At 35.9% G+C, this 14,874-nt stretch overlaps 1 protein-coding gene across 1 annotated transcript; it reads right to left on the bottom strand.

Moving 5' to 3' along the window:
* Nucleotides 1-682: 682 nt before the first annotated feature.
* Nucleotides 683-2,391, bottom strand: LOC132645245 (probable transcription factor At3g04930). The gene has a single exon (XM_060362126.1). It carries the CDS (start codon nt 2,124-2,126, stop codon nt 948-950), a length of 1,179 nt encoding a protein of 392 aa, XP_060218109.1. The 5' UTR covers nt 2,127-2,391; the 3' UTR covers nt 683-947.
* Between the last annotated feature and the right edge of the window lie 12,483 nt (nt 2,392-14,874).

Below are 14,874 nucleotides of genomic sequence, written 5' to 3'. Positions count from 1 at the left end.
AAATCCGTTTGTGCATAAATTTCTTACTTAATCATGGTTAATTAATATATATATATATATATTTTCACATCATTAGATCAAGTTACCATAGCAAAATGATATGATTTAGCATAAACCTTGGATGCGAATAATGTTTTTTGACCCATCTTGTTTTTCTTGTATTAGCAGTTTATCGGAAGCATCTCTTTAATTCTGAACTTCCGAGATAACTAGTGATTTACTCGGAGAGAACATCAACTTCGAATGTCTTGAGTGCCCGCAACATATCCTTTCCTAATGTACCGCATTTGTTCTGCAATTTCATTCTTTCTTCATTGGAAATTCTTGGTGGAATAACAATACACATTGTGGCAAATAATATGAGTTATGAGTTGAAAGAGTAGATTCTAAACAATAAATCGCACATTAAATACAACGTTTGACTACGAAACAATAGATTTTGTTAAATCTGCGAACCCATGGTTGAATCGGACACAAGCTACACAGTTTCCTCATCACCACTGAACATAAAGTTCTTAAACATAGACATAAAGTTTGCTTCACTTTCACCAACCAAAAAAGGAAAAAAAAGTTTGCCCTGAAAATAAAAAACAGAAAAGGAACCTCGGTACTTGTAAAGGCAGTGGATATAGACAATTGAAAAATGCAGAGCATTTAAATCAGAGAGGATCAAGAACAGACATTAAACTCAACACTTGGCTTCTATCATTTCATTTCTATATACAGAAAACTAGACAAAGCAAGCATCTATGTTGCAACAAACGCTGCAAACAAGCAGCTGTAACCAAATTAGAACTCATTATTCAGCAACCAAAAGCTAAATACCTAAACAGGCATCGTCATCGACAACCTGGTAAAATACCTGGTAAAATTATCATTTGCTAAAATTATTTGAAAAATGTATACACTGAAAAAAGCACCCTATTTCCAATTTTTATCATGAGCACTTAATTTCCCATGGATCTGAGCTCCTCCAACTGTGCTTTTACCTGATCCTGAACCAGTTCTAACCTCTTCGAATACACTTCCAGCTCTAACATCTGTTGCTTCCTCCATTTCTCATCCCCCATCATTTCCATGCTCATTCCACCTCCCCCGAACCCAAACGGGATCGGACTCATCCCCATTCCTCCAAATCCAAACCCTCTACTAGGCCCATTCAAATTTGCCACATTGTTCAACAACTCCTTGAAAATCGGCGACACACAACTCCTCACTGTCTCCTCAATCAAACTAGGCACTGAAGCAGCCACCGTGGCAGCCCCAGCCACAGGCGCGGCTGCCATTGGGGTGGAGTTTGTGGTCGGGATCGGGCCACCCGATGGCTGAAACTCCACTTTAACTGGTTCTGTAGGTACTGGTGGAGACCTTTTTTGTGACGATCTCGGAGTTTTGACAGCAATTCCATTAGGGTTAGAGTTAAGGTTAAACTTAGGGCTATTATTATAAACAACAATAGCATCAGGGTTAGGGTTAGGGTTAAGGTGAGTAGCCTCTTCATCATATTCCAATAGAGTAGATCCACCAGGACTATTGCGAACAAAAGATCCGCCTCCATTACCCCAGATCTTACGAGAGATCTCAAAAGTGACCTGATCATGAGCACTTTTAAACACGAATTCCTTTCCAGATCCCATCTTGCTCATCACAGTCCTGTATTTCTTCTTTAAGCGACGGAGTTTCTCGACAAGCTGGTTTTTGTTGAAATCCAGCTGGAATTTGCACTTGATCTGGTCGTAAAACGCCGTCGTATCGTAATGATGTTGCTGAGACGAACTGTTCAGCCCGCGCTGGGCTGTGTAGTCGAGAAACCCTTGTAAAAGCTCAACCTCGTCTTCGTCAGTCCAAAGGCGTTGAAAAAGGGAGGGTTTCTTCGTCCCTGGGAGAACAACGGGAACAGAGAAATCGTCGATACGCGGTCGTTTTAGAGAAGGAGAAGGAGAATCAGTGGTGGCGACGTTGACGCCGGCGACGGCGATGGTGACTTCGCCGGCGACGGAAGGGGAAGGGGAGGAAGTGGACTCGTCATCACCGTCGACGTCCACGTCATCATCGAGGTTGTCGTCGTTGTAGGGTGCTGGTTGGTGGTCGTCTTGAACAGAAGAAGCCATGGGAAGATAGCTCATGGTTGGATGAGAGGGGTGGGGATTAAGGTGGGTTAGGGTTCAAGTGGGCTAAGGTAAAAGTGGTTAGGCTGAAAGTAAAGAGGGGGAGTTGGTTAGTGTGTTGAGTATGTTTCGTGCAAGACTGGGTTTGTTTGGTTGAATGGTTCAGTGTATGGTGCCCACGTGGTCGCCGTTACCATTAACTGGCTCCCTGTTAAGCCGGTGCCAGGTAAGCCTGGTTTCACTTTTTTTTTTTAACCCCGTACGTATATCTAGTTATGCGGTGTCATCAATTAATGCCATGATATTTGACTTAGGTACCCTCGGATGTTTATACCAAATAAACACATGCGTGTCCCATGTGTTTGGACGTAGAGTTTTTTTATTTAATTGTGGTTATGAACATCTATGTTTACTTCATTAAATCATTTAGGCTTAATACCCAGATGGACCCTTAAATTTGACATGTTTTGTAAGATAGACATATAAACTTATAAGGTGACCAGATAGACACTTAAACTTACTCAAAGTGTATTTTTCAAGTTTTTCAGTTGTTTTGAAAACAAAAACTATATTTTTCAAACACTCACAATTTTCATGGCCAAACAAGCCCTAAATATATCACAATTTTTTTTTTTAAAATGCAAAAATAAGGCAAACGCATATACATGAGACTATAAATGTGCACTTAAACCAATAAATACTCGCTAATCGCAATTTTGCAGCTTTCAATTAACTCGGTTTTTTTTTTACACTTGAATAATTAAAAAACAATAACTTTAACCAATAAAAATCCTTAAAAAAAGAAATTTCAAATTAAGAAATTTCTTTTTTTTAAGGATTTTCTTCTCGGCTTTACAGTTTTCTTAATTTGAAATTTCTTTTACACTTGAAATACTGAACTTAGAAATTTCTTAATTTGAAATTTCTTTTTTTAAGGATTTTTATTGGTTAAAGTTATTGTTTTTTAATTATTCAAGTGTAAAACAAAAATCCGAGTTAATTGAAAGCTGCAAAATTGCGATTAGCGAGTATTTATTGGTTTAAGTGCACATTTATAGTCTCATGTATATGCGTTTGCCTTATTTTTGCATTTTAAAAAAAAATATTTTGTGATATATTTAGGGCTTGTTTGGCCATGAAAATTGTGAGTGTTTGAAAAATATAGTTTTTGTTTTCAAAACAACTGAAAAACTTGAAAAATACACTTTGAGTAAGTTTAAGTGTCTATCTGGTCACCTTATAAGTTTATATGCCTATCTTACAAAACATGTCAAGTTTAAGGGTCCATCTAGGTATTAAGCCAATCATTTAATTATGATAAGTTATATTAATTTGATGTAAACACTCTATAATAAATTTTTACCTTTGGCTTAAGCATATAGTTTAAGAAATTTTTTTGTATAAATAATTTTGTTTAATCAGAAAATATTTGATAGCTATAAATTATCTTACTAAGGATAAAATAAATTTTTTAAATTAAATTTCTAAAATGAATGTGTTATTTTCATGAAACGTACAAAGAAATAATACCCCAAGTAAAACTGTATGATAATCACTAACTCATACCATGTTAAAATGAAACTCTTTCTCGTTATCCCAACTTATATGAACTTTTTTTTTTTTTTTGGCCAAATACATAACCAGCCCTTACACTTATCACAATTTTTTATTTTGGCACATAAACTAAGACTTATTAAACACTCAAACATCTTTACAAGGGTACCTATTAAACACCAACATGTGATGTGGTACCGTCTGTCAATCACACTTGCTATGAGAGCGTGAAAAGCTAAAAAAAAAAAAAAAAACTCTTTTTTCCCGTCTCCTTTCTCTACCACTAATACCACCGCCTCTGCCACCACCAGCCTTCCACTTTTCCTTCATCGTTCGCCAATTTCAAGTGTTAGAATTAGGCAAACAACTAGATGAAAAAGGAACTACGTCACAATTGAAAATGAGAGAAGAAGTGCCTGAAAGTTAGCTATGAAAATTATAGCATTTGCAGTACCCATTTTTGTGTTTACCGATTGTGATTTAGAAAACTTGCCAATTCCCCTCTTTAATGGGGAGATAAAAACGAACCTTAACAAAGCCATTAAAATTATCTACTGCCCCACATCACAAATCAACAGGCAACACAAAAGCATCAATAATTAGATCCAATTACACTTCCTTTTTTTTATTGACCTAATGTACCAGAAAGTTGCAAAAAAAAAAAAAAAATGTCCGGTGGACTTCAAAAAAGTTTTGGACACTACAGATTCTCGTGAAGAAGAAGATTTATGGGGATGGAACGAGGAAGAAGATAGTACCGGGGGAAAAGGGGAGAGGGTGTTATGTGAAACTAGATTTTTCGTTGTTTATATTTTATTTAAAGTTCTTTTTTAATAATACATGGTTACACGTGTTTTTTTTTAATTAGTTAAAATATAAGAATGAGATTTTATTATATTTGGTGACAATTTAATTTTATATTTTAATTAACCCTTCATGAAATGATTTATAATCATATAGATCTATATGACTTATGTTAGACTACAATTTTTTTTTTTTTTTTTTAATTTTCTTCTTCTTAAAGTTCATACTCAGTCAAAACCTTCACATATAAATTGAGGTGGAACGAGTAATTAACTTGTTGGTAAATGTCAAACTACACTACTACTCCAAATTACTGACATAGATTTTCCAAATAACAAAATATCAAGACATTTTTAATACCCATTATTTTCAAAAATTGGCAAATAGGAAAACATATGAAAGAAAATGGTTAGTTTATTCTAAAGACTTGAATAAAGTGTTTTGTTTTTGTTGTAAGTTGTTTAATACAAAGTCTAGTATTAGTAAACCTAGGCTAGAGCTTTGAAAGGAAAATAGCTAAAGAATGAAGTTTCTCGCTCTAAAATAAATCCTCTACCTTCTCACTAGAACCAAATCCTCGTGCGGTACCGACAGGAAATTAATACCACCAATCACCGATGGAGAACCCTACAACTGAAAATTTAATTCCTCCAAGACCACCAGATAAATCCCTACTCGAGATAATAAAAGCTCCCCTCCTTCTTTCAAGGAGAAATTAATTTCATCCACTGAGCATATCACCATTTCCCAAGAAGAGCCCATCTATATTCCCCAATCAATACAATCACCGATGAATACCACTCATATAGAAAACAACTGTCACGAGAAACCTGTTGAAATTCCATCGGATTCTTAGATTCAACTCACAGAGGAAGACAAATAGAGAATATATCAATCTTAGAAATATTCACTCATAATCAAACTCCAAGGTCGGAGATTACAACATGAAATCCTAAAGAGGAAAATAGAATAGTTATGGCGCCTACTGAAAATCTCCTTCTTATCGATCTTGGTGCTGATTATTATAATCAAATTTAGTCAGGAGGAAAATATGAAGAAAACCCTTCAAATCGTACTTGGTTCATTGATAACGTCCAAATCCACTCTTCAAAGAGAAAGTGTACACGGTCGTATGCAATATAATTACCCAACTATGAGTCGGGATCGAATCCCATAAGGAACAATATATTAGGCGATCAAGCAAGTAAGGAATTTTCACTTTCTACACTAAGCCAAACACTTGATAGTATTTTGGTTTTGAGAAAATTATAACTAATGCAAGAATGTAAACTAACCTAGAAAGCAAGTAAAATGATCAATGGCCACAAGCATGGATACAAGGGAAATTACTCTCAAGTAACGATCCAATGTATTTTACAATTTTACAACTAAGAGCGGGTTTATGTTAATAGATAATGATTTCTAAAATCTCATTGAAAGTCTTCCAACCAAATCAATGAATTTCACTCTAAGCTTTTCCAAGCCTTAGAGTGTAATATCAAGCACAACCAATTGAATCTCAAGTAACTTTTCTATTCCTAGCTCAAGTTATTAGATGAGGGTTATGCCCCAAATTCTTGCTATTAACTCTTTTCCTAACCTCTACTTTCTTTTCCAAGCAAAGTATGGGTATTTAGGCACAAATAATGTTGTACACCATTAAATGACATTAAAGCTTGAAGAGTTAATAGAGAAACAATAAACCCACTTCATTAGAAATAAAAATCATTCAATACATAAGCAAAATAAGAGAATCATTCAAACTAAACATATGAATATTTGCATAAACAAGATTCAAGCATTGGAATGAAATACCACACACATAAATATTCAATACATAGCAAGAGTAGAAGAAATGGGTAAAGAATTTCTCATTGAGTGCCTCCAAATCTTCTCTTCCAAGGTGTTGGTGATGAGCCCTAGCCTCCAAGAACTTGTGTGTTATGCCAAAGATGAATACAATTGCTCCCTTGTCTTCCTTTTATAGTTCTCAACTTTTTCCAAGTCCCAAAATAACAAAATAAGCCCCAAGTTTTCAGATTTGCAAAACTGTCCACTTTTGACAGTTTTGCAAAACTGTGCAGTTTTTGTCCAATTTGGCCTCTTTTTGACTTTATTTTCACTTGGTTTCTTCCGATCACTTCTAAATCACATAAACCTATAAAATGGAAGTAAACGACATTAAATGCACTATTTTCTCAATCAAAACATAGCAACAATCTAAGATTAAAGAAGAAATAAGTTGGTAAAATACCAACTTATCATTCGTCTTCAATCATTTCCACTCTGTTCAGCGATGGGAACCTAATTTTGTATAAATAATTTAGTTTAATCAGAAAATATTTGATAACTATAAATTATCTTACTAAGGATAAAATAAAATTTTTAAAATTAAATTTCTAAAATGAATGTGTTATTTTCATGAAACATACAAAGAAATAATACCCCAAGTAAAACTGTATGATAATCACTAACTCATAACATGTTAAAATGAAGTTCTCGTTGTTCCAATTTTTATGACATATTTTTTTTAATTAGTTAAAATATAAGAATGAGATCTTACTATATTTGGTGACAATTTAATTTTATATTTTAATTAACCCTTAATGAAACGATTTATAGCCATATAGATCTATATGGCTTATGTTAGACTACAAGTTTTAATATTTTTTTTTGCTTCTTCTTAAAGTTCATGCTCAGTCAAAACCTTCACACATAAATTGAGATGGAACGAGTAATTAACTTGTTGGTAAATGTCAAACTACACTACTACTCCAAATTACTGACATAGATTTTCCAAATAACAAATTATCAAGACATTTTTAATACCCATTATTTTCAAAAATTGGCAAATAGGAAAACATATGAAAGAAAATGGTTAGTTTATTCTAAAGACTTGAATAAAGTGTTTTGTTTTTGTTGTAAGTTGTTTAATACAAAGTCTAGTATTAGTAAACCTAAGCTAGAGCTTTGAAAGGAAAATAGCTAAAGAATGAAGTTTCTCGCACTAAAATAAATCCTCTACCTTCTCACTAGAACCAAATCCTTGTGCGGCTACCGACAGGAAATTAATACCACCAATCACCTCGTGCGGCTACCGACAGGAAATTAATACCACCAATCACCGATGGAGAACCCTACAACTGAAAATTTAATTCCTCCAAGACCACCAGATAAATCCCTACTCGAGATAATAAAAGCTCCCCTCCTTCTTTCAAGGAGAAATTAATTTCATCCACTGAGCATATCACCATTTCCCAAGAAGAGCCTATCTATATTCCCCAATCAATACTCCCAATCAATACAATCACCGATGAATACCACTCATATAGAAAACAACTGTCACGAGAAACCTGTTGAAATTCCATCGGATTCTCAGATTCAACTCATAGAGGAAGACAAATAGAGAATATATCAATCTTAGAAATATTCACTCATGAAAGAAAATGGTTAGTTTATTCTAAAGACTTGAATAAAGTGTTTTGTTTTTGTTGTAAGTTGTTTAATACAGAATCTAATATTAGTAAACCTAAACTGGAGCTTTGAAAGGAAAATAGCTAAAAGAATGAAGGTTCTCTCTCTAAAATAAATCCTCTAATTTCTCACTAGAAAAACCAAATCCTCGTGCGGCTACCGATAGGAAATTAATACCACCAATCACCGATGGAGAGCCTTGCAACTGAAAATTTCATTCCTCCAAGACCACAGGATAAATCTATAATTACTAATGGAGATAATAAAAGCTCCCTTCATTCTTTCAAGGAGAAATTAATTTCATCCACTAAGAATATCACCATTTTCCGAGAAGAGCCTGTCACGACCCAAACCGATGAGCCGTGACGAGTGTCTGACCTCTAGTGACCAAACACCCCTATACTCGTATCTGGATAGTACTGCATAACAAGGGCCATAAATAACTGAAACTGAACCATACTGACTTATAAAAGGATAACATCATAAACCCTGTACCATCAGAATATATACATACTGAAAGGAACGGCCGACTAGGCCACTACATATGCTGTACACAAAAGAATAGGAGCCGACAAGGCTACATCACATGTCAATACATTCAACTGTCTACAGACCTCTACCGGAGTATAAAGCTGTAGAAAGGACGGGATAGGGCCCCGTCATACCCTTATGCATATACAACTCAAAATAATGGCATACCAAAATACACTGCAACTCCGGATCAAGTGGAGTGCACTGACCACCGCTGGATAAAGGTCCTACTGAGCTGGACCACCTGTCTGTCTACCTGAACTTGCGGGCATGAACGCAGCCCCCCGAGCAATAGGGGAGTCAGTACGGAGAATGTACTGAGTATGTAAGGCATAAGAGTAACACATCTATATAAGAATCATGAATGGAATCTGAAACTCATAAGCTAGATTGACTGTCTGAATGCATATGTATGACTAAATATTTGAACATATATGTATAACTGAACATATTTGTATAACTTTGCATAACTGAAAATGCCCCTGAGGGCGTATGATATGCATGCTCTATATGTAAATCATGCATATACATGTAGGTCATAATGTTGAGGAACGTTCAACCCGATCCATATCTCATATCCCATCGGCCTTTCTACGACCATCATCATCATCATCACCATCATATACATTGTTGCGGAACGTGCAGCCCGATCCATATATCATCATCACTGTGCACCAGTTGATCAGGTGGTAATGCGTATATAACGCCTATCCCTTTCCCCTCATACCCCATATACATATAATATACGCGTATATAACGCCTTCTGGTCACGGGTCAATATGCATACATATGAATGAATGTAATGCATGAATAACTGTATACATAGAACTGGACCCACGAACAGAAGGAACAAGCATAAGTACGGTACAGGAACATCAAAGACTAAAGTACTCCTAATGCTTCAAAGAGTAGAGTAATATGGAAGCTCACTTACTCATTTGTTCATTCACATCATAGGATCATGCCAAAATGAAAGAAAGAATAGCCTTAACATACCTTAACGTCTCCTTAATCACGGATCCCACAAGTCTTCGTACGCTCTATGAATGATTATCTATAGTAAACGAAGTATCCGTATCAACGATGGTTTCATAACTTATAAGAGAACTCATTTAGACATTTTGTCGAACATTTTATGTGCCTAAGATTCATGTAGCTTGTTTTCTTCAATCCTATACATATTTCGGTACCATCAATCCTTCACTAGTTCCCTTTTCATCTTCACAACTCACTTAACAATCCAACAACATCATATTACAACTTTATTTGCACAAACCAGCCCAACAACATCACAACCATACCAAGTCTAGAACAATTCATACTCAGTCATAGTTAAGAACAAGTTCTAGCACAACTTAAACCTTACTTTCACAATTTCTCCTTCCCATAAGTTATGTAAATGCCAAATTATACTATAAACATGAAGATGGAGTGATAATCTTACCTTCAATCACAAAGATCACTCTAAGTCCGAAATTCCTTCCTCCAAGCAGTCTCCAAATTCACCACCACAAGAAGAAGAACAATCTAATGATGATCATGGAATTCTTTATGTTGGAATCACTAGGTTTGCCCTTGATTTTGGTCTTAGATTATATGAGGACTTGTAGAGAGAGTTTTGGAAGTTTCTAGGCTCAAAAATGGTGAAATAATGATTTAGGGTCGAGTTGGTTCTATTTAGTAGTCCAGAAAATTCTGGACCGACACAACATGCTGCGAAGTTGTGGGGTAGCAAAACGCGGTTTGCGAGCCGCATGTTATGTCACAAACCTCGCAACATCACCAAAATTCAATGTCACACTTTGCTGCGCAACTGTGTCTCCCCAAAGCGTGCTTTGCTGCTCGCATGTTGTGCTCTGAGGGCCACATATTGCGCCATAATGTGACACTTTATCAAATTTTCGCTGAAACTTAACTCCGATCATCCGATAAGTCTTTAAACCTTCCCGAGGCTTACTAAAAAGGTTTTACTCTCTTATATACCCAAGATGGACATATCTATCCTCATAACCTCAAAATATTTGTCCTACTTCCCAAGACTAGGAAGACTAGCACTCGGCGAAACTCAACGTACAAAAATGCGAGGTGTAACAGAGCCCATCTATATTCCCTAACCAATATAATCACCGATGGATACCACTCTTACAGAAAACAACTATTATGAGAAACCTATTGAAATTCCATCGGATTCTCAGAACTCATAGAAGAAGACAAAGAGAGAATATATCAATCCTGGAAATATGCTCGCATAATCAAACTCCAAGGTCGGAGATTACAACATGAAATCCTAAAGAGGAAAATAGAAGAGTTATGGCGCCTAACTGAAAATTTCCTTCTTATCGATCTTGGTGCTGATTATTATAATCAAATTAGTTAGGAGGAAAATATGACAAAAGCCCTTCAAAATGGTACTTGGTTCATCTTCAATCATTTCCTCTCTGTTCAGCTATGGGAACCTAATTTGCGGCTTTTGAAGAAAAATAATTATATATGGAAGTTTGGATCCGGTTGCCCCAGTTACCAATGGAGTTTTACGATAAAATCATCTTAGGAAAAGTTGGACGTACCATTGGAAGACTGCTACGGATAAACGCTTGCACATCCTCCACCTTAAAGAGGAAGATATGCAAGACTTTGTGTCGAACTACCACTAGATGTGCTGGTCAAATCTCACGTTTTTATTGGTTCCCATTGTCAACAGATCCTTTATGAGGGGGAAAAGATACTTTGTATCTCTTGTGGGAAATTAGGGCACCAAGCAGGTCAATGCAAATAGAAGCAAAATATTGATAAAAAACAAAGTGTCGAACCCCCTAATCAAGATAAAGCTCATAATATTGGTGAATGGAAGACAGTCAAATTTTCGGCGAACGGTAGAACTAGTCCTAGCAAATCAAACATCCCAACTAGCAGTGCAACAGATATAGGTATTAATGTCAAAATTCGATGTTGCAACAGGTAAGTAACTAAATACTCAAGTTCTTGAGTATAAAAATAAAAATATGGTAGTTTCTACAAAGTTTCCTCTAAAAAATACTAAACCACCTAAAAATTTGAAAAATTTCACTGTAGAAAAATCATTACCAGTCTTGAACCATTTTCTACCCTTCACAGTGAGCAAATTGTTTTGCACAAAACCATGGTTTCTACCAGCTGTTCTCCCCACCCCCCATCCGTAACCCTATCACCTAGCAGTAACACACCCAATAAAAACGTGTTTAATTCAAATACTCACACCTCAGATTGCATGCAAGACATTAATGATGTTGTTTCCTTAATTAACCACCCCCAACTAACCTAATTCTATATCTCATAAAACTACTGCGTATAAAACTTCTAATTACATAAATAATTATAACGATTTAGGGAATAATAGCCATTTTCCCACCTAGAGTAATACTTATCCTACAAAAGAAATTGCTAATCACATTGCCACGTCTCCCATGCAGTATCCTTTGAGGATATTGCTATAAATCACACGCTACACTACTCAAACAACATGCAAATAGATCTCCCAATTATTATCCTAGATACTAGTGGAGATATCCCTAATTCTAGTAGTAAATCACCTAGTGCTTCTTCTACTTATAAAGACTTGTATCACCCTAAGAATGCCAAGGATTCCAATCTCCACAAGACGCTGTTACCGGCTCACCCAGGTTCACCGTCACCACAGAACCATAATGACAAACTTACCCCCTTTACCACCCCAACTAGCCCCACCACCACTTTACTATGTCCAACCACTACCACCACCCGACCATCAACCCAAATCTTGGGTAGAGTTAGGACTAATGGGTCATACAGTGAACTTCAACATGTTAATAGAGGGCACAAAGACAGTGTTTGTGTTGCAAAACTCAAATTATCTAACTCAACTAATTTCGGAAGGAATGAACCTTGCAATGAGCAACTATCTAAACAATATCTGGCTAAACAACATTCCCTGTTGCATTGCCCCAATGATGAATCAGAATTTTGTCGAAACAATGAGGGGACATTGGAGTCTACCCCCACATTTCATTCCCCTACAAACTCAACACCCAACCATCGGCCTTTCATTCTGCCCACCATCAGCAATATCAGCGCGCAACCCAATCTTTATTCCATGGGATTCTCACAACAACAGAACTCAACAACAAAACATCCCAGTGAACCCACCAGCGAACCCTCCAATGAACAATGCACCACTCCCACCCCCTCCAAACGAGCCAGAACCTCCAGCACCACAAGAAGAACCTATGGAAATTCCAAAGGGACTTATTATCCCTATGGAAGAACCAATAATGGAAATCTCAGCACTGGACAAAGTCAAAATACTTCTTTTCTCGAACATGCAGGACCAGAAACAGATATTGGAATGCCCGATGTCTCTGATGAAATTCACTCTAGACATTCGTCCCCCACAAGATCCAACAGTGGGGGACAAGCCGATGATATTGGTTCCTTGACTCAAGAGAATCCCTCCACAGATAGGGTGAGGCAGAATGGGATTCATCTGCTCAATCACCAACCAATGGGTAGTGCTACAAGTTTCAACATCTGGAACATTAGGGGGGCGGGAACAATGAAAACTTCCGCATGAGTTCTAGGGATCTCTTAGACACCAATAAACAAGCATGGTTACACTGCTTGAAACTAGGATGCACAATCATATTCCTCGCATGAATTTGATTTTTCTTATCTTATTGAGATCCCTGCTGAGGGCCAATCTGAAGGTATGGTAATACTTTGGGATCATAACTTGGTTAGTGTGCATAGCTTTGTTTGAAGGGACCAGGAAATTAGTGTTATAATTGAGGTAATTTCAACTCATAAAACATGGTTATTTTCTTCTATATATGCTAGCACGAATAAAACAAATAGAGACAGTTTGTGAAAAAAATCTTGTTTCTTTAACTGCTAGTTTTTAGGGCCCTTGCCTAGTAGGGGGAGACTTCAATGACGTTATGAGCAGTGATGAAAAATTTGAGGGTAGAAACATTAGTTGGAAACGATCTTCATTTCTGTGGAATAAATTGAGCAATTTAATAGATTTAGGATTTAAAGGATGCAAATTTACTTGGTCAAATAAAAGGAAAATTACCAAGGGGTTGATCATGGAAAGGCTTGATAAAGTACTTTGCAACAATGAGTGGCTTGACATGTTCAATAATGCTTCGGTTATTCACCTAGGTTAGAAGGGATTCAAAATTCTCCTCGTTACCCTTATAGTATTTTTCTACCAGACTTAGAAAAGGACCTTACTACGGAATACAATAATATTCTAAAAATGGAGGAAGATTATTGAAAACTTAGATCTAGAATTATGTGGCTTAATGATGGAGATGCAAACACTCATTTTTTTCATATTTCTGCTACTAATAGGAGACGACGTAACAAGATCACCTTTTTTATAGATGATTCTGGACAATGGATTAATGATCCTTCTGCTATCCTTAATCAAACTTTCCTGTTTTTCCAAAATATGTTTACTACTTCTCACAATTCCACAATTTGGGAAAACATAAAAAAATACTCCTTACATCTTTTCATCACATTGACTTATCTATCTTAGATGCCCCCTTTTTACCTCATGAAGTGTTCACCTTTAAACCTTTTAAATCTTCATCCTTTTTTTTTTTTTTAATTCAAATTATTGGAAAATTGTTGGAAATTCAGTAGTAAATTGTTGTTCCAATGTTTTCCAACATAGTTACATTCCCTCCTCCATTAACAATACTGTTATTTGTCTTACACCTAAAATTCCTACTGCTAATAACTTAAATTTTTTTAGGCCTATAGGATTATGTAATACTATTTATAAAATTATTACCAAGGTGATAGCTAACAGAATCAAACCCTTCCTTTCACTCTTTTATTAGTCAACACCAAGTCAGTTTTATTGCTAAGAGGAGGGCTCGTGATAATACGATTATAATTCAGGAGCTTATAACTAATCTTAGGAGGAAAAAAGGAAATATGCTATATGATTATTAAACTTGACCTCGAGAAAGCTTTTGATCGTTTAGAATGGTCCTTTATCCTTTATACTCTTAATTATTTCAAGTTCCATCCAAAAATTACTAAACTTATCATGAATTGCATTACCACTAGTATTGCTGTTAAAGTTAATGGGATGACCACCAGCTTTTTTTGTCCTAGCCGGGGTATTAGATTAGGTGATCCCTTATCCCCCTATATTTTTATACTATGCTTAGAAATGCTTTCTAATTTAATTCTTCATTAGGTTGACATTAGAAACTGGGACCTATTAAAATTAACAAACAAGGCCATGCTCTATCTTATCTCTTCTTCGCAGATGATCTAACCTTGTTCTCTAGGGTTAATGCTAAAAGTTGTAATATCATTCATTCCTTCCTTAATCTTTTTTGTACATTATCTGGGCAGAATATCAATTTAA

This window comes from Lycium barbarum, chromosome 6 (assembly GCF_019175385.1).
Source record: "Lycium barbarum isolate Lr01 chromosome 6, ASM1917538v2, whole genome shotgun sequence".
Taxonomy (NCBI): Eukaryota; Viridiplantae; Streptophyta; class Magnoliopsida; order Solanales; family Solanaceae; genus Lycium; species Lycium barbarum.
This window is presented reverse-complemented; position numbering and strand designations above follow the sequence as displayed.